The sequence below is a fragment of the Lynx canadensis genome, chromosome A2 (genome assembly GCF_007474595.2).
Source record: "Lynx canadensis isolate LIC74 chromosome A2, mLynCan4.pri.v2, whole genome shotgun sequence".
NCBI classification, from domain to species: Eukaryota; Metazoa; Chordata; class Mammalia; order Carnivora; family Felidae; genus Lynx; species Lynx canadensis.
In genome coordinates, this window is record NC_044304.2 from 125,007,413 (window position 1) to 125,028,092 (window position 20,680).

The 20,680-nt window shown below is 42.4% G+C and overlaps 1 protein-coding gene across 2 annotated transcripts in view; it reads left to right on the forward strand.

The window, feature by feature from the left end:
* Positions 1-20,680, forward strand: part of NPSR1 (neuropeptide S receptor 1) — a 151,938-nt gene that overhangs the window by 122,243 nt on the left and 9,015 nt on the right. For both annotated transcript variants that reach the window (XM_030295296.1, XM_030295304.1), the window contains 2 exons: positions 2,046-2,122; positions 17,834-17,920. In XM_030295296.1, the coding sequence (XP_030151156.1) occupies positions 2,046-2,122; positions 17,834-17,920 (164 nt within the window). The remainder of the gene's footprint in view (positions 1-2,045; positions 2,123-17,833; positions 17,921-20,680) is intronic.

Consider the following 20,680-nt stretch of genomic DNA (forward strand, 5'->3'; position numbering starts at 1 on the left):
TTTCTTCTTTAAAGTAGACTTACACATTCCAGACAAATCCCTGGACAGGTAGATGAGAAGGAGTGGGGATGCTCGAAAGAGGTCCCACGCTCACCTGGAGCATTCAGAGGAGTTCAGTGAGCAAGAATAGGAAAAGCAATAAGGAGCAGAAGGTTTTAACACAGTCATTAATTAAGTTATATTGTAAAGATCACTAAAAACAATTAGTGCTTTGTCAGCTACTGCAGACCAGAGCTCCGATTTTGTTTTAACCAGTGATTCTCAGGAGGGAAATTTGTGCAGTTCTAAAATAAAGCAATGCTTGACACCTGGGTGGCTCAGTTGCTTAAGCATCTGACTTCGGCTCAGGTTCAGCTCTCACAGTTCATGAGTTCAAGCCCCGCGTCAGGGTCTGTTCTGACAGCTCAGAGCCTGGAGCCTGTTTCAGATTCTGTGTCTCCCTCTCTCTCTGCCCCTCCCCCACTTGCACTCTGTCTCTCTCTCTCTCTCTCTCTCAAAAATAAATAAACATTTAAAAAGATTTAAAAATAAAATGAAATAAAACAAAATGAAGCAATGCTTTGTCCCAAAGTTTTTGTTGAGTTTCTTAATATATTAGAAACAACAAATAACTGATTACAGTATAAATTTTTATATTCATTAAAGGAGACAAAAGATACAAAATTTGCTGATGCTTTTGAGTCACTTACACTTTGCTTTCCTGTTAGGTATTGATTATATCATGCGAAAGTGGATGTGATATTATGTGAAAAATGGAAAAGAAAGAGGGGAAAGAAAAATGGCATTTATTGATTGAGTCTCTGCTAATTTCCAAGCACTGTGCTTGGCATTTTCAATGTTGTCACATTTGATCCCAAAAATCTCATAAGAAGTTTGCATTATTAACTGCATTTTAGTGTCAACAGAGTGTGTTAGTTGGTGCGGGCTGCTGTAACAACAGACAGACAGACTAGGTGGCTTGTAAACAGCTGAACTTTACTTCTCACAGTGCTGGAGGCTGGAAGTCCAAGATCAGGGTGCCAGCACTGTCAGATTCCGGTGACAACCTTCTTCCACATGGCAGACATCTTGTTGTGTCCTCACATGGCAGAAGGGGCTAGGGAGCTCTGTGGGGTCTCTTTGATAAGACCACTAATCTCATCCATGAAGTCTCCACCCTCATGACCTAATCACTTCCCAAAGGCTCTACCTCCTAATACTATCACTGTGGTCGTTAAAATTTCAACATATAAATTTGGGGGTGGAGATACATTCAGCCTCTATCACTCAGTGTATTGCTTATCTATTGCTGGGTAACAAATTATCATGAACTCAATGACTCAAAACAACATATATATATTAGCTCCAGTGTCTATGGGTCAGGAGTCCGGACATGGCTTAACTGGGCATGTCATCAAGGTGTCTGCCAGGGCCGGGATATCATCAGAGGCTCAATTGGGGAAGGATCTTCTTTCAAGCTCTCATGGGTTCTTGGCAGAATTAATTTTCTGGAGGTGTAGGACTCATGGCAGCAACAGAGAGAGACACTAGCAAGATAGGCACTACGCTTATATGCAATCACAGACATTATCACCTTAGGCCCACTGCACGGATTAGAAGTAAGTCACAGTTCTCACCGCACTCCAGGGGAAGGGATCTCACAAAGGCATGAACACCAGAGACAGGAATCATGGGGCCACATTAAAGAGTGTCTAAGGTCAAGGTCATACAACCAGCAAGTAGCAGTGCTGGTTACAAACATAAATCTTTCTGACTCCAAACCCTGTGTTTGGATTCTAATGTCAGCTATTCTTCAGCTATATCTCTAACCACCTGAGTTATCTTGAGAAACCATTTCACTTCACCAAGTCCTAACGTCCTCAGTTAAAAAAGAGGTAGCTGTCATCTTCTGGGATTCTATAATCAGCAAGGACAGGGACCAGGCATGGTGTAGAGACCCCTCCCTCCATACTTCACACTCCGGGACCTGAGAGTCCTCCTGTCTCTGTGTCTTCACTGTAGGAACCCACCAGCCATGTTAATATTACCTCTGCTCCTTTCCACAGTGTCATCTATGCCATTGTGATCAGAACCATTTGGATTAAGAGCAAAGCCCACGAGACTGTGATCTCCAACTGCTCCGGTAAGTCTCTAATCAGAATTACCCAACTCTTGGGTAATTTTGCTTCTGCAGTGTTTTTTGTTTGTCTGTTTTGTTTTTTTGTTTTTTTCTGGCAAATATGAGCTTGTGCTTTGCCTGAATACGATAAGCCTGCATTATTCTATCAGGATTCAACCAGCAGAGTAGCTCCACCAAAGGCTCTCCCAGTAGGTACTGTCTCTTCCAGGTGGCCTCCCTGAAAACTCAAAGAAGGAAGGAAGGGGGGACTTTGGGGGCCATGATCCAAAGCCCCCCCCCCCCAGTTTCTTAGGCCTGGCAAAAAGGAACACCCTGGAGGACACTGGGGTGAAAAGACAGCTGTCCAAGGAGCACACATTCGGTGAAACATGAGGATAGACATTTCTATCTGACTTAAATTTACAGATGGAGAAAACTGCTGTCTATCCACAGAACAATCCTGGACCCTAAGCTAGGCAAAAAATGGCCAATTTCACCTCAGAATGAGCCTGAGACCACCTGCTACAGCCCTTCCCAGATCCTGCTGCAGTAAACCTTGATGCAGAACACCTCCCCCATGGCAGGCACCGGGACCTGAAAGCCTAGCCTGCCTCCCAAGCAAATATTACTGGACCTGATGGAGACCAACCTGGAGAGAACTCAGTGAACCAAGTTCACTTTGCCAGAAAGAGAGGGGCAAGGGCTCCTGGTTTTCCATTTATTATAATGCAACTAGTTCTCTCCTCAGGCTCCCCACCTCGTCCCGTTCCTTGTACACACACGCATCCCTTCACACACCCAGTCTGTCACACACACACTTACGCACTCACATGCACTCACATCTACATACTCACCCACATGCACTCACGCAAGGACAGCAAGCTAGAACGCAGCTACGTGGACTATGAAGAGCTGGTTTCTGTTCTAGATGTGCCACTAAGAGTTGTGCCACCTTGCAATAACCTCTCTGGTCTTCAAGAGGTTAAGATAAGGGGACAGACTAAATGGTCTCTAAGTCTACCTCTTTTCAGACTTTGAGCCAGTACCTTTACTGGACCGAGACCACACTCATCTTCTCATCTTCCTCCCTCTTGAAGCTACTTCTTCCAGTGAGAAAGTCACATGGATTCCCAAGTGGGCACTGATAATCTGTGTCCCTCTCTCTAGAAGAATAGGTAGAGATGTGTAAGTTTTAGTGTCTTCATCTTAATTCAGTTCATTTCTGCTGTGTTCCCCACATGTCAGCGGTGCTACAAAGGACCGGGAATGCCAAATGAGTAAATGGCACGATTCCTGGCTAGAGGAAGCCTGTTCTCGTGCACTGGGTTTCAGCTCCGGCTGCACAAGGGTTTGCCTGGGGAGCTTTTCAAATGCCCCAATACCAGCTACCACTGCCTGAGAAATTCTGATTCACTTTGTTTGGAGGGAGGTCTGGCATCATTACTTTGGAAAAGCTCTTCAGATGATTTTAATGTGCAACCAGGTTTGACAACCTCTCATCCAGTGGGAGACACAGTTATAGGCAACTGACTCCCACGATGATTGACGAGAGTAACCCAGAGGTGTGTGCAGGCTGCTTGGAAATTTTCCGTCCGTGAAATACCTATCGTTCAGCTCGTGGCTCATTCTGGCCTCTACGCAGATCCTCCACACAGACTCCCTCATGCCAGTCTAGTCTCTGCAGCCTGGTTTTTCTAGAAGAACAAGAGCCGTCGGGAAGACTAAACACAAATGCATTCATTTTATTTATTGTGAGTGGCTTTGGTCAAAAGTCAGAATATTTGTCTGAAAAAGGAAAGGAGGAAGACATCCTTCCTCTACCAGGTATCAGATAAATACATTGAATACTATAACTGTTGAAACAGTTATAGTATTTATTTAATTATTAAGTACTTAATTACAGAAACATGTAAATATCACTTTTTTAAGTATATTAATATATAATAAATAGAATATGCATGTGCATGCACATATAGATGATAGCTAGTTGGATAGATGTAAAGATAGATGATAGATAGATGATTGAAAATGTCAGGAAGGACAAACACTAAATGTTATAGTAACTATCTCTGAGTGGTAGAATTTTATCTTTCCTTCCTTTTTTTCTTCCTTCCTTCCTTCCTCCCTTGCTTATCCAGGGGCTAAAATTTTCCATGATTACATACATTTTATAATATAAAGTAATAGCCCACTGGCCCTTTAGTCAGTATAAACATCCATCATTATGCTAGCTGTGTATATGAGATATTTTTTTAACTGTCAACTCAGCCCCCACAAAAAATTATCCTTTCATGCACTTCTCTGGGTAAACTTTATGCTTGAACCCTGAGAGACCCAATGCTGAGACTGTGTAGATAGATGATAGATAGATAGATAGATAGATAGAGATCTTATACTGATGAATATCTAAACATTCAAAACTTACATTCTCAGTGAATGGGTAATGACCAAGATCAGATATATCTGGATATATAGGTAGTATCTAGAAGCTACAAGCAATAAGGAAGCTCCCAGAGGCTGATAAGAGAGATAGAAAAAGTGCCTCTGTCTGCCCTGAGCTATCTCCCTTCTGAGCCTTCCATGATGCCGGAAATTCAAACCAGTGGAGTCAGTCATTTTTCCTTAAGGTACTCTCTCAAGGAGGACCCAGCAGTACATTTGTAGCCTGGATTGAGCAATGTGCATGCACCACATGAGCATATACTGGTCAAGTTGTCACTTTAGAGTGCATGACCCCTGTTTGATGGTGGACAGATCAAGTGTGGTGGGACCAGAGGGGTTTGGAAGGTCCAGAGCTTTGGGTCTAAAGGGGGACAAAGTAAAAAGGGGGATATCTTAGTCTGTTCAGGCTTCCCTAACAAAGTGCTTAAACAACAGAAATTTATTTTATCACAGTTCTAGAGGCCTGGAAGCCCAAGATCAGGTGCCACTTGATTGTGTTCCTGGTAAGAGTTCTCTTCTGGTTTGCAGATGGCTGCCACTTCCTCCCTGCTGTGAGGCAGGAGATGAGAGAGAGGGAGCGCATGCTCTCACCTCTCTTCTTATAAAGGCACAAATCCCATCCTGAGGGCTCCAGGCCTTCATGACCTCATCTAACTCTGATCACCTCCCAGAGGCCCCATCCCTAAATACCAGCATGTTGGGAATTAGGGTTTCAACATATGGATTTGGGGAAGACACACACACTTAGTCCATACAGAGAGAGAATTGAGAGAGAAAAAAAAAAAAAAAAGACACCGTGGAAGTAACTGAAGACCAACGAAATGAGAATAGACAAACACTATCCAGAGCTTGCAAAAGAGCCATATGGGTTGCATGGCATGGCTTGCAAAAGAGCCATGACTTACATTTTGGCAGAGACTCAAAAGCCAGTGGTAGAATGGGAAAGCTTTATAGTGGAAAAAAAGGAAGATATCAGGTGTGCCTGGTTGGTGGCTATTGGCCTGGGAAGCTGCAGGCAGAGCGAAGTAGAAGCATGACATCCTGTCTGATTGGTTAGGGGTGTGCATTTGGCTTTCTCTGGTTGGTTTTACGTTGAAAGCAGGGACAAAACCTGAAGAAGCTGCCAGTCATTAATCAAGTGTTGGCTGTTTGGCATAGAGTGTCACAGGTCTTACTGGCCAGCATGCTAGAGATACAGGTCTGACTTGTACATAAGAAGGTGGCTTTCTGGTCTGCCTACTATAGATAGTGGATGCGTTTCCTGGCCTGGCAGCTGCAGAGTGTGGGTCAGAGTTCTGTTTTTATATTTGATCTTGCCATGATCCATTTGTTTACTCGGTCTGTCAACACAATCTGACGAGACAGCGGAACAGACAGAACGTCTACTGCCAGTCACTTCGCTAAGTTCTTTCCATGCGTTGTCTTCCTGAATCCTTACACGATGCTGCAAGGGGGCATTATCGTCTCTCTTTTACAAATAGAAGACAGGCGTGCAGGTTAAGCCCATGTGATTGACCAGAAAGCCTGTGTGTCTTCCCGCTGTATCAAGCTGCCTCTCAGAGGAAGGACACTGCAAAAGGGAGGTGGTAAATGGCTAAAAAAAATGCTCAGGGGTGCCTGGTGGCTCAGTCAGTTAAAGTATCCAACTCTTGATCTCAGCTCAGGTTTTGATCTCAGGGTCTATATTTAGCCCCACACTGGTCTCCACCCTAGGTGTGAAGCCTACCAAAACAAATAAACAAACAAAACAAAAACAAAAACAAAGCGCAGAGTGAAAAAAAGACTTTTCCTAATTAAAAAACCCAAACACATGCTCTGTGGCGTGGCTTTTGCCTTCAGAGCGCTATTCCTGTCTTCTCTCCTAAACTGTTTTGTTTTGAAGTATTTAATATCTAAAAGATGGCCGCTACGGGTGCAGGGCTCAATTTTATTTAGGTAGGTGAGGTCTTCCTGTGCTTTCAGATGTAAATCAGGCTGGTTTAAATCCCTGTCCTGTGATTCTTGCCAGTTCCAGGAGGCTGGTATGTCCTTGACCCCTAAGCTCTCACATTCAACGACTCATCTCGTAGGGTTCTTCTGTTCCCTCCGCTCCTGGCCCAGAAAGCATGGAATCCACATCATTTTCCTTGAGTTCATCACTCACAAGAGTAAATACAGCAAATGTTGCCGGAGGTTCGAGGTGATGAAAGGTTTCTACATCCCCTCAGCTGCCCCACCCCTCCCCCTTTCTCATTAGGTCTTTCACCATTATGGTTGAGCTCTGTCTCTCTCCAGAATCTCCCATATCTCCCTGCTACTAGATTTTCCAGTCCCTAAATTCTTGGCTTCCCCCGTCTTCCAGTCTTTGAAATAGTACAATGCCTCAAAGTGATCAGTTTTCCCACTGATATACAGTATGCCATTACCCTTCCCCGAAGGTAGAAATGGTGGCAGTCAATTTTTATTCTCTAATACAAGTTTACATCTCCATTACCTCTATTTTCTAATTGTCCATTATCACCACCATGAGCCCCTTCTGGAGTGAGGAGCAGAGAATTGTATCAAAAGCCTGTATACTCTCTGTATCTGATTCATAAATGGAATTCACCTGATTTTCTTTTGTTTTAAGTTTATTTATTTATTTTGAGAGGGAGTGAGAGAGTGAGCAGGGGAGGGGCAGAAAGAGAAGGAGAGAGAGAATACCAAGCAGACTCCATACTGTCAGCACAGCCCAACGTGGGGCTCCATCTCACAAACCGTGAGATCATGACCTGTGCTGAAATCAAGAGTCAGCCACTTAACAGACTGAGCCACCCAAGTGCCCCATGATTTTCTACTTGTCATTACAGCCAAGCACCTATGGAGATGGCCAGTAAATAGATCTCCAGTGGTGTTAGCAGGCCAGGATTATCGCTCATCAACAAGGGGACATCAGCAATGATTAGTGTGAACAGAAGCGCACTTTATAAATATAGGTTGCAAAATTCAATCTATCACTCGTTTATGAACCACTCTTCTTACTGGCAAATATGTCTATTTTCTCTCCCTCAAAGGCTGACAGAAAGAAAAGAAAAAGCATTTTTTAATAAATGATCTAAATACTTTCCCAAAAACAGGTGTAGAAGGCAAGAGATAGAGGAGATAAGATTTTCAATCTTGTAGCTTATCTTTCATAAACAGACATGCTCTTGATGCCCAGGGATATTTACTTCTATAAAATAGAACATTTAACTGCAGAGGGACAGGAGATGTGGGAGGTGCAGACACAGCATGGATAAAGTAACATATCTACATATAACTGCATCTGGTCATTGTGGCTTGGAAGATGCGATACAATCCATACTATAGCCAAATTGCAGGTTTCAAATTAAATGAGGCACAAAGAGGTGGAGAAAAAAACTTTGTATTAAGAACTGGGTTAGACTCTTACTCATTTCTAGCTAAATGAATTTAAGATAAGCCCATTAATTGCTCTCAGTACCTTTTTTCATCCGTAAATGTAGGTAAAATGGCTTCTCTACAAATAACTACATTTAGCAAAAGATATAAAGAACTTCATGCAAAAAAAAAGTATAAATATATAAATAAATGAAGCTTATAACAAGTTCATGGGTAGTAAAATTCAATAGCCTAAAGATGTCAGTTCTCCCCAACAACATATAGATTAATGCAATTCCTGTTGAAATTAAAATAGGACATTTTATTGAGCTTGACAAACCAATTTTAAAATATATGTGGAAATTTCAAGAGCCAAGAATAGTCAAGACACTCCTGGAGAAGTAGAACAAAGTGGGGGGGTGGGATGTTACTGTATTAAATATTAAAACTCATCATAAAGTCAGAGTGATTAATAGAGTGTGGTATTGACACAATACAACAGACAAGTAGAAAATAAAACAACCCCAAAACAGAATCTACAGATATATGAGAACTTCATATATGTCAGAAGATCACAGGAAAAGAAATAAAATTAGGTCATTACCTCAATTTATAGGGAAAAAACAAATTCCAGGTGAATTGGAGACTTAAATTTTGTTAACTTTAAACAGAGCAAAAAGCAATTTTATTTCAGTAAAAAATGAGTTTATTTATAAATAGCAGAGAAATTGCAATTCGGGACAAGCAAGTTATGATGAACCTTAGGCCAGTCCAAAGAGACAAAGGGGAGGTGAGATTTTATTAGGTTTTAGGAGGATGCTGGGGAGGGCTGTTCTGAACAAAATTTCATTTGAGAACAAGAGTTCCAGGTGGTGGTTGTTTCTCATTGACAGCAGGCGGTGGTTGGTGCTTTGTGGCTGGGGCAGGGAGGTACGGATCTTCCTTACTTTTCTTTCTTTCTTTTTTTTTATGTTTATTTATCTTGGAGAGAGAGAGAGAGACAGAGTGTGAGTGGGGGGAGCGACAAAGAGAGGGAGACACAGAATCCAAAGCAGGCTCCAGGCTCTGAGCTGTTAGCACAGAGCCCAATGTGGGGCTCCAACTCACCAGCAGTGAGATCATGATCTGAGCCAAAATTGGATGCTTAACCAACTGAGCCACCCAGGTACCCCTTCCTTACTTTTCTTAAAGGCAGGAATTAAATTCTATGTGCAAAGTGCCCTCCCTTGTCAAAATGATTGTTTCTTCTTTCTGATAGTAAGCAGGCTGCAAGGAGTGGTAAGTATGTGAGCACCCCCTGCAGGGCTTGCCAACTCCATTTTAAGTGAGGTTTCCTTTATTTTCACAATATGTAAAACTTTTAAAAGAAAATGTAGGGTGATACCTTTATGCCATTGGGATAAAGAAGGATTTATTAAGCAAGATCCAAAATATGTTAAATCATAAAAGAAATGATAGATTGATTTGTTTAAAAAGTTAATTTAAAAAGTCAAGTGACAAAGTGGGAGTTATTTGCAACACATATATCTGGGAAAGATTAGTATCCACAATATATGAAGAACACCTAAAAATCAATTGATAAAAGAGTTTTTTAAAAATATGAATGAAATAAATAAGTTGCAGAGATGAAAAATTACAGCATAGGAAATATAATTAATAATAACCTAATAATATTGTATAGTGACAGATGGTGACTGCACTTATCGTGATGAACACTAAGTACTGTATAGAATTGTTGAATCAATATGTTGTTCACTTGAAACTCCTATAACATTGTATGTTAATTATACTTCAATTAAAAAATAGGAGGTGCCTGGGTGGCTCAGTCGCTTGAATGTCCGACTTTAGCTCATGTCGTATCTCATAGTCTGTGCTGACAGCTCAGAGCCTGGAGCCTGCTTCAGATTCTGTGTCTCCCTCTCTCTCTGCCCCTCCCCTGCTCATGCTCTGTCTCTCTCTGTCAAAAATAAATAAACATTAAAAATATATATATAGCCACAACAACAAAAGATAAATAGAAAAAAATGAGCAAGACATAAACAGGCATTTCACAGAAGGGAAAAGAGGAATGGACAAAAATAAGATTCTCAACCTCACAGATAATTAGGAAAGTGCACATTTAAACCTCATTTGGGTACAATTTTCTTCTAACCACAGGATTAGTAAAAATTTTGATATCTGATCTTTATTTTTTGTTTATTTTGAGAGAGCAAGAGAGTGAGAGTAGGGGAGGGGGAGAGAGAGAGAGAGAGAGAGAGAGAGAGAGTCAGTCCCAAGCAGACTCCATGCTGTAAGCCAAGAGCCTGATTCAGGGCTTAATCACACAAACCTAAACTCATGACATCAGCCGAAGTCAAGAGTTGGGCACTTGGGGTGCCTGGGTGGCTCAGTCGGTTAAGCATCTGACTTCAGCTCAGGTTGCGATCTCACGGTCCATGAGTTCGAGCCCCACGTCAGGCTCTGGGCTGATGGCTCAGAGCCTGGAGCTTGCTTCGGATTCTGTGTCTCCCCCTCTCTCTGCCCTTCCCCCATTCATGCTCTGTCTCTCTCTGTCTCAAAAATAAATAAACATGAAAAAAAAAAAAAGAGTTGGGCACTTAATCGACTGAGCCATCCAAGCGCCCTGTACCGTTTGATCTTTTAAAGTGTTGTAAAAGATAAAGAGGTCACGGTTTGTTTAGCAATATCATTCCTCAAAAACTTAGTAGATTTCTGATATATTTGTTTTCAGTGAGTTTCATGTGCCAACAATCATGTCCAAAAAGTCTTTCTTAATAGAATTCTCAGGTCTGACTTTCTTTGCTTTCTCATGCAATCCCTATCTTTAACTTAATGGAAGCTAGTTTGAAGCCACCTGAAACAATAGTGGGAGGCCCCGTCCTTAGTCTGATCTTTGCCTTGGGAATGATTCTAAATGGGTCTTTGCTTGTTAAAACTTCTCAGAGTTATAACTTAACTTGGGGACGAGGGTCAGCTTCATTGGCATAAGTCTTGCACACTTAGAAGTTGTACACATTTGCTTTAATGCTCTGCTCACATTTTCCTCTTGCACTGGGTCAGGTAAAGTGTGTATCTGTTACTATTAGGGACTAGAAGTAATTGATGCTTACAGCTCTATGAAATCTGAAGTTGTAAGACTTTCTTTAACTTCCTTTCATTTTTACCAACCAACTCTTGTCTGAGTTCATCTTTTTTTTTTTTTTCCTAATACCTTGCTAAACACATCTGGTAGCAATCAACAGAGACTAATAACATTCTGTTTACCAATAGTGATGGTTAATTTTATGTGTCAGCTTGAATGGACTAAGGGATGCCCAGATAGCTGGCAAAACACCATTTTTGGGTATATCTGGAAGGCACTTTTGGAAGGATTTGAATTGGTAGACTAAGTAAAGAAAATGTACTCACCAATATGGGTGGGCATCATCCTAACTTCTGAGGGCCTGAACACAATAAAAAGGCAAACAAACGGCAAATTTGCTTGAGCTGGAACATCCATCTTCTCCTGGACCTCAGTGTTCCTGTTTCTCATCTTTGGGTTAGGACCAGGATTTACATAATTGCCTGATTCTCCAGCCATTGAGCTCAGACTTACACCATCATCTCCCCTGGTTCTCATTCCTTGGATTTGGACTTAATTATACCACCAGCTTTCCTGGTTCTCCAGATTGCAGACAGCAAATTGTGGAACTTCTCAGCCTCCATAATTTTATGAACCAGTTCCTATAATACATTTCCTCTTCTATGTATTTGCTATTGGTTCTGTTTTCTGGAGAGCCCTGACTCCTACACCAACCTTGTCCCATGGGCTCTGGGCTCTGTAGGCACACAATTTGATTTCCCAGGCATCATATGTGAACGTTGTAGCAAATGGATCTCTAGTGTCCCAGCTTCCAATATCAGTTTCCTTGCCACCTGCTGCCTGCCCACTAGGCCAATGTCACATATTTTAGATTTTTGTTATGATAGCACTGCATATGAGATACCAATTTCTGCTTCAGGTAAGGAAACATTAGATGCACTACCAAAGAAACCCCCAAATACAGTAGCCTTAACAAAGTAGAACTATGTTTCTGGTTTAATTAAAGTCCAATTGACAGTAAAGGTCAAAGGGAAGGGTACTGTTCCACAGTCATTCAGAAACTCAAAGAGATGGAGATTCTGCCACACTTAACAGATTGCTGCTAAGGTACCCCTCCACATCAACATCCAACAGTCAGGGGTGGGAGGAAGAGAGAGGCAGAGGAATATTCAGGTGGTTTATCTGAGCCGGACCTGACAATAGTGTTTATGGATTCTTCCCATATTCCCATAGGTAGAACTTAGTCATGTGACTCCACCCTGCTGAAAAGAAAACGATTTGGTGGACAGTTAACCTGTCTCTGCCACAATTATCTTAGTTCTGTCAGGGTTCCTGGTTCCACCTGAGCTGAGGAGCTGAGGAATAGACAAGAATGTGAGGTAGGTTAGTTAGGTTAAACTTGCTCATATCTAGCTATGACCTCTGGTTTGTTAGAGGCTCAAAAAAACAAACAAACAAAAAAACCCACAAGGGAAAGTAGTAGTCAAAATCCCACAGCTAAGCAGATGAGACCTAATGTATGAAAAATATTTAACATTGAGGTTATATTTGTAAATAAACAGGACATCAGTGATCAGAAATCAAAAATTAATTTCAAATTTAAAAGTTTTACAAATCAAGCCTAACTACAAAAAAATTTTTTTAAATCAACCTGAAATACATGGAATTCCCAACACATGAAAAAATATTTATTTAAAAATATCACCAAGTAAGAGTTTTGAGGGAGGAGCCAAGATGGCGGAGCAGCCTGGAAATTCGCAGCTTCTCTCATCCCTGAAATGCAGCTAGATAAGCACCAAACTATTTTGCACACCTAGGAAATTGATCTGAGGATTTACACAACAATCTGCATAACTTGAGCCACAGAACTGAGCAGGTACCCAGCGCATAGAGGTGAACTGGGGGAGAGAGAAGCCGTGGAGGGTAGGGAGCTGTTTTTGCAGAGAGTGGACAGAGAAAGTGGAGAGAGTGCAGTAAAAGCACTCCCCCGGAAAGTACCTGGAGAGAAAGAGAAAGAGTAGAAATACTCACAAGAGACTGAACAAGAAAGGGAGAAAGAAGAAAAAGGTTTCAATGCCATCAAAATAACACCAGCATCATTAACAGAGCTAGAACAAATAATCCTAAAATTTGTATGGAACCAGAAAAGATCCTGAATAGCCAAAGCAATCCTGAAAAAGAAAACCAAAGCTGGAGGCATCACAATTCTGTACTTCAAGCTGTATTACAAAGCTGTAATCATCAAGACAGTATGGCACTGGCACAAAAACAGACACATGGATCAATGGCACAGAAGAGAGAAGCCAGAAATGGACCCACAAACATATGGCCAACTAATCTTTGACAAAGCAGAAAAGAATATCCAATGGAATAAAGACAGTTTCTTCAGCAAATGGTGTTGGGAAAACTGGACAGCAATATGCAGAAGAATGAACCTGGACCATGTCATTACACCATACACAAAAATAAACTCAAAATGGATGAAAGACCTGAACATAAGACAGGAAGCCATCAAAATCCTCAAGGAGAAAGCAGGCAAAAACCTCTTTGACCTTGGCCACAGCAACTTCTTACTCAACATGTCTCTGGAGCCAAGGGAAACAAAAGCAACAATGAACTACTGGGACTCCATCAAGATAAAAACCTTCTGCATGGCGAAGGAAACAATCAGCAAAACTAAAAGGCAACCGATGGAATGGGAGAAGATATTTGCAAATAACATATCAGATACAGGGTTAGTATCTAAAATCTATAAAGAACTTATTAAACTCAATACCCAAAAATCAAATAATCCAGTGAAGAAATGGGCACAAGACATGAATAGACACTTTTCCAAAGAAGACATCCAGATGGCTAATAGATACATGAAAAAATGCTCAGCATCACTCATCATCAGAGAAATACAAATCAAAACCACCATGAGATACCACCACCTGTCAGAATGGCTAAAATTAACAACCCGGACAATGACAGATGTTGGTGAGGATGCGGAGAAAGACGAACACTTTTGCACTGCTGGTGGGAATGCAAACTGGTGCAGCCACTCTGGCAAACGGTATGGAGTTTCCTCAAGAAATTAAAAATAGAACTACCCTACGACCCAGCAATTGCACCACTAGGTATTTATTCAAAGGATACATGTGTGCTGTTTCAAAGGGGCATGTGCTCGCCAATGTTTATAGCACTGCTATTGACAATAACCAAAGTATGGAAAGAGTGCAAATGTCCATCGACAGATGAATGGATAAAGTATATACAATGGAGTATTACTCGGCAATCAAAAAGAATGAAATCTTGCCATTTGCAACTACATGGATGGAACTAGAGTGTATTATGCTAAGTGAAATTAGCCAGAGAAAGACAAATATATGACTTCACTCATATGTGGAATTTAAGATACAAAACAGATGAACATAGGGGAAGGGAAACAAAAATAATATAAAAACAGGGAGGGGGACAAAACGTAAGAGACTCTTAAATACAGAGAACAAACTGAGGGTGGCTGGAGGGGCTGTGGGTGGAGGGATGGGCTAAATGGGCAAGGGGCATTAAGGAGGACACTTGTTTGGATGAGCACTGGGTGTTATATGTAGGGGATGAATCACTGGATTCTACTCCTGAAATCATGATTGCACTATATGCTAACTAACTTGGATGTAAATTTTAAAAAATAAATAAAATAGAAAAAAAATTAATAAATAAATAAAAACATCACCAGGTGGATTTCCTTGTTACAAACAAATCACCTGCACTCATTGTAAGTCCATAGATGGCTCCCTCCTCCGGCCAGGAATAAATTCTGTCTCATTTAAAAATCCCAATACGCCAACTGCTCCTCCTTCAAGCTCTCGGCATATAAGAACAAAGGGTTCCCCGTGGCTCTGCAAGGGGCCTGAAGCGAGGGGAAGTAAAGAGCAGGAACTGGCCCCTGAGACACTAAATTTACAGTGTGGGGTATCCAGGGATGCATGCTTGAACCAAAACTGCCTAAGGCAGCATGACGCTTCCAGTCCGAATCTCATGGACCTGCTGCCTCTAGGCTACCCCAGCTACTAATGCTCAGTGATGGCTGAATTTAACTGCTTTTTGCTCCAGCTCAGCGCCAAGGCCCGGGTAGAAATAATCCTTTTATCTCTCAATAAAGGAGAATTACTGGCATTTTGTAGCTCAGCTCTCTTTGAAGGGCCATCTTGAGAAGCTGGAGGCTTTGCATTTCCCTGAGTGGTCAGATTAAAGACGCTTTTCCCTGATCTCGTTGGGAGATCAAAGGGCAGGTAGTTGATTATATTGTCACCCAGTTGCCCCCTGGAAAGTACTGCAAGTTTCCATTTTAAAAGGATTTCAGAGTACAAATGTCATGCTCAAGAACTGTTCTGAAAAACAAAGTCTTCAGAACCATATTGTTTCAAAGCCAGCTGTTACTCCAGCAAATGGGAATACTTCGAAAGGATATAATTTGGTCGGCTGTATTTCTTACTTGCCTCCCATGGGTAAAATCCTTCCGGGATAAGTTTTGGATGTATATAATTCCTGTAAACAGGTAACAACATTGTATAATAGACTATCTAAATGTAGTAATACCTTCTGTTCACTTCCATAAAGGTGGTTCATATTCCTCCTGAAATACTGTTAAAACTTTACTCATCTCAATTAATAAGAGAATTGATATTCTCAGCATAGGGTTGACACCTTAAATACATTATTTTAGGTCAATATTCAAAACTCTGACTTTGGTGTTTATGCCTCATTTTTTAGATTGGGAAACTGAGGCTGGGAACGGTCAGCATTTTGCCTCAGGTTGCACAGCTGGTAATTGGTAGAGCTGGAAGGTGTAATCGGTTCTGACCTTGAAGCCTATATCCTTCCCAGGATACCACCTTAGAAATCAGGGTTTTTCAACCTTGACACTACCGGTATGTGCGGCTGGATAATTCTTTTTTGCTGTCCTCTGCATCTTAAGATGTTCAACAGCATTCCTGGCCTCTACACACTAGAGGCTGCTAGCAGCCTCCCATACATCGAGACAACCAAAAATGTGTCCAGACATTGCCAAATGTAACCCTGGGGAGTGATATTGCCCGTAGTTTAGATCCACTGCTGTAAATGCTTCTGAAGCGTTTGCTTCCTTCCACCACTGAAGCCTTGTGGTTCTGTGAAATGCACAGAATAATTGGAAGCCATAATAGTACCTGAGAGTGGCCTTGTGAGGTATACATTAAGAAATAAAAAAATCAATTATAATTAGCATTTCAGTTTATTGCCCATAAAAGAGCCCCTTATTCCTATTATTCCTGATAACAGTTTGTTCACTCCAGTGAGTAAATGCTCACACTGTGAAAAGACTCAGAAGCTTCAGAGGCTTGCGACCAGCTCAGAAATTCAGACCAGACTCCTCTTGAAGACATTTTAGGTCTCCCCATTTTGGCCGCAGTTTTCCCCACTCCAAAGCCAACATTCTTTCAGGCTCCAGCCAAGTGAGGTGACTCCACCATGGTCCAAATACATCCGACATTTTCTTGTTTCCGTGTCTTGGCTGAGGACTCCCTCTGTTTCATGAGTCTTTCCTGCCCCCAGCTCTACCTTTGGAATCTCTGCATCTGCCCCGCAGCCTCCTCAGCATCGTGGTGGGGTCCTTATCTCATGACAGTGTGCTATGCTGTTTGGATTGGGCTGGGTTGGACTGGAGAGGGGCTAGAATAAGAAGTGCAAATGTAAATTTCACACCAGTTTCCATGGGTTTAAAATAAATTTCAAATGTGGAATCTGAACAATGTAGTGAGGACAAGCAAGCACAGCAGTTGGTTTGTAGTATACAACTGTCCTGCCCCATGTGACAGGGGCCCTGTGTAGGCTTTTGACCTGGACCACTGCCAGGGTTGTACCCATCGAGCCCTAATCAGTGGCATCCCAGGGATGTGTGGGATTGGCATCCCATCCTCCCTGAGGGTATGCTGGGACAGGGCTGTGTGCATGCAGAGGAAGGGCACCTTTTCCCAGTTTTTACAAAGGTGCCCTATTGCCTGGCAGAAGCTCTGACAATAAAAACTCCTCCACAGCATCAATGGACCCTGTGTCCAACACCTCCAATCCCAAAGTTGCCATCTACACACTCCTTTTACTAAGAGCTCTCTGAACTCTGTCCACCCTAATCAACTTTAATTTTACCACTACTTTTTAACGAGAGAGAGGTTTATATTGATTGATTCAACAAATATTTATTAATCATTCACTAAGCTTAGAGGATACAGGAATGTAAAAAAGCCAAGTCCTTGCTTCCATCAAGTTCATATTCTAGTGGATTCTTATATTTATCCTTCATGTATTTACCATCAAACAATAGCCTACATAGAATTAAATTATAACCAGGCTCCTACTTGGGACAGTTTTTTTTTGTTTTTTTTTTTTTTTTGTCTTTGTTTTATTTTTAATATCCCTGGCTTGAGCTTTTGTTGAGAGTGGAGTTTCTGAGTTAGATGTATGAGTTAGTTTGGGGTAACCATTCTAAGACAATGGTTTCACCCTAAGTTGCTAAAGTGACTAGATGGGTATGTTAGCATTGCCCCCTGGCCAATTCCAGGTTTGAAGGCTAATTCTAGCTTCCGCTGACTCAGGGCATTCAGCCATGACTCGAGAGAGTCTGGATGTCCGGATGCATTTGCATTTTATATCAAGTTGCAAACTGAGCAGTTTCCAGCATCCGGCCCAGAGCTGTCTTTACTCTGAAAATGTCCAGGAGGTCCTCCTGGGAAGAGGTGAGTGGGATACAAGAGGTCCCGTGACAGCTGTGGGTCTAGCCTGTGATGTTCCTGTTGGCAACAACAATTTCATTTCACAATGCCCTTTTGTATCTACAGATGGAAAGCTGTGCACCAGTTACAACCGAGGGCTCATCTCAAAGGCAAAAATCAAGGCCATCAAGTACAGCATTGTCATCATTCTCGGTAAGCAAAGTCCCTCTTTGTGTTGTAGAACTGGGTGAACATTCCAAAAGCAAACTTGCACCTGGGAGCTGGTAGTGGAGAGCCCACGCAAGAAAGGAATTTGTCTTCAGGCACTGCCAGCTTTGTCTGACTGGAGCGGAGCGTGTGGAACTTGCCATACACCATCTGCATCTCCTTTAAGGGCAGACATTGGTGCCTGATGCCTCCCTGTATGACTCGAGTAGCCTACCAAGACCATGGGGTGGATAATTTGGAGAAAGTCGATTAAGACATAACGAGCTGATCTGAAATCATGATTATACTACATGTTAACTAATTTGGATTTAAATTAAAAAAAGAAAAAAAAAACATAGCTAGCTGGATGATGTTCACCATATCCAGTTGACCCAGTTGCATTCTCTAAGACATACTCCCCCTGGAGCTGAAGTATATAGGCAAAGTAAAGACAGAAGTGACATTCCAATTCTTCTGGATATATAACTGCAGACTCACTACAAATCTCTCCCTAATGGTCACTTTACCTTCTCCCCCATCATCCTATCTTCTTTCCTTTCCTTTTCTTTTCCCTTTTCTCTTTTCTTTAATGTTTATTATTTTTGAGAGAGAGAGACAGAGAGCAAGCAGGAAAGGGGCAGAGAGAGGGGGAGACACAGAATCGGAAGCAGGCCCCAGGCTCTGAGCTGTCAGCATAGAGCCCGATGCAGGGCTCAAACTCACAGACCATGAGATTATGACCTAAGCTGTAGTCAGCTGCCCAACTGACTGAGCCACCCAGGCACCCCTTTTCTCTTTACTCTTAAGACCAATAAAGTCACCTCACCTTAGGGGGAAAATAAAGGTATTTCTAGAGCACATAGTATGTGTTGGATTGGTGTGTATTCTTCGTTATTCTCAAACCATCAAAGCTTCCTCCCTCTTACGCCCTCTCAACTAATGACCTTGCTTCCTATTTCACTAAGAAAATACTATATCAGAATAGAACTCCCTCACCCTTGGGGCAGCCCGCCGGCCAAGCAGAGACCCTGAGTCTGGCTTGCAAAAGTGGAGGGGCCAGACGGAATGTTCTGACAGCAAGTGGGACTTAACATCTGGAAGGTTATAAGTTAACAGCTCTGCTCAGAGAGTGGGAAGGCTGGGGGACAACGGGAGGGAGAGTTGCTGAGCCCCAGGACAACAGAGCTCAGCTTGGCGGGGAACAAAGGCGCTCGCCAGCGCCATCTCCCCCGCCCATCCCCCAGCCAAAATCCCAAAGGGAACCAGTTCCTGCCAGGGAACTTGCTTGCACCGCGCAAACACCCAACACAGTGCTTCTGCGCATCCAGTGCTTCTGCGGATCCATCCCTCCCGCAGCAGGTCTGGTGGCGCAGGGCCCCTCCCAAAATGGATCACTAAAGGATAAGAGAGCTGAGCCTGCCCCTCCTGCCCCTGTGCACCTTGCCGATCCACCCCAGCTAATACGCCAGATCCCCAGCACCACAAGCCTGGCAGTGTGCAAGTAGCCCAGATGGACCATGCCACCCCACAGTGAATCCCGCCCCTAGGAGAGGGGAAGAGAAGGCACACACCAGTCTGACTGTGGCCCCAGCGGTGGGCTGGGGTCAGACATCAGGTCTCACTGCGGCCCCGCCCACCAACGCAAGTTATTCGACAGCACAGGGGAAGTGCCCTGCAGTTCCCACCACTCCAGGGACTATCCAAAATGATGAAATGGAAGAATTCCCCTCAAAAGAATCTCCAGGAAATAACAACAGCTAACGAACTGATCAAAAAGGATTTAAATAATATAACAGAAAGTGAATTTAGAATAATAGTCATAAAATTAATCGCTGGGCTTGAAAACAGTATAGAGGACAGCAGAGAATCTCTTGCTACAGAGATCAAGGGACTAAGGAACAGCCAGGAGGAGGCTAAAAAATGCTATAAATGAGCTGCAAAATAAAATGGAAACGACCACGGCTCGGATTGAAGAGGCAGAGGAGAGAATAGGGGAACCAGAAGATAAAATTATGGAAAAAGAGGAAGCTGAGAAAAAGAGAGTTAAAAAAATCCAGGCGTATGAGGGCAAAATTAGGGAACTAAGTGATGCACTAAAGAGAAATAATCTACACATAATTGGTATTCCAGAGGAGGAAGAGAGAGGGAAATGTGCTGAGGGTGTTCTTGAAGAAATCATAGCTGAGAACTTCCCTGATCTGGGGAAGGAAAAAGGCACTGAAATCGAAGAGCCACAGAGAACTCCCTTCAGACGTAACTTGAATTGATCTTCTGCATGACATATCATAGTGAAACTGGCAAAATACAAGGATGAAGAGAAAATTCTGAAAGCAGCTAGGGATAAACGTGCTCTAACATATAAAGGGAGACCTATAAGACTCGTGACTGAAACTTGGCAGGCCAGAAAGGAATGGTAGGAGATCTTCAATGTGATGAACAGAAAAAATATGCAGCCAAGAATCCTTTATCCAGCAAGTCTGTCATTTAGAATAGAAGGAGAGATAAAGGTCTTCCCAAACAAACAAAAACTGAAGGAATTCGTCACCACTAAACCAGCCCTACAGAGATCCTAAGGGGGATCCTGTGAGACAAAGAACCAGAGACATCACTACAAGCATGAAACCCACAGACATCACAATGACTCTAAACCCATATCTTTCTATAATAACACTGAACGTAAATGGACTAAATGCGCCAACCAAAAGACATAGGGTATCAGAATGGATAAAAAACAAGACCCGCCTATTTGCTATCTACTAGAGACTC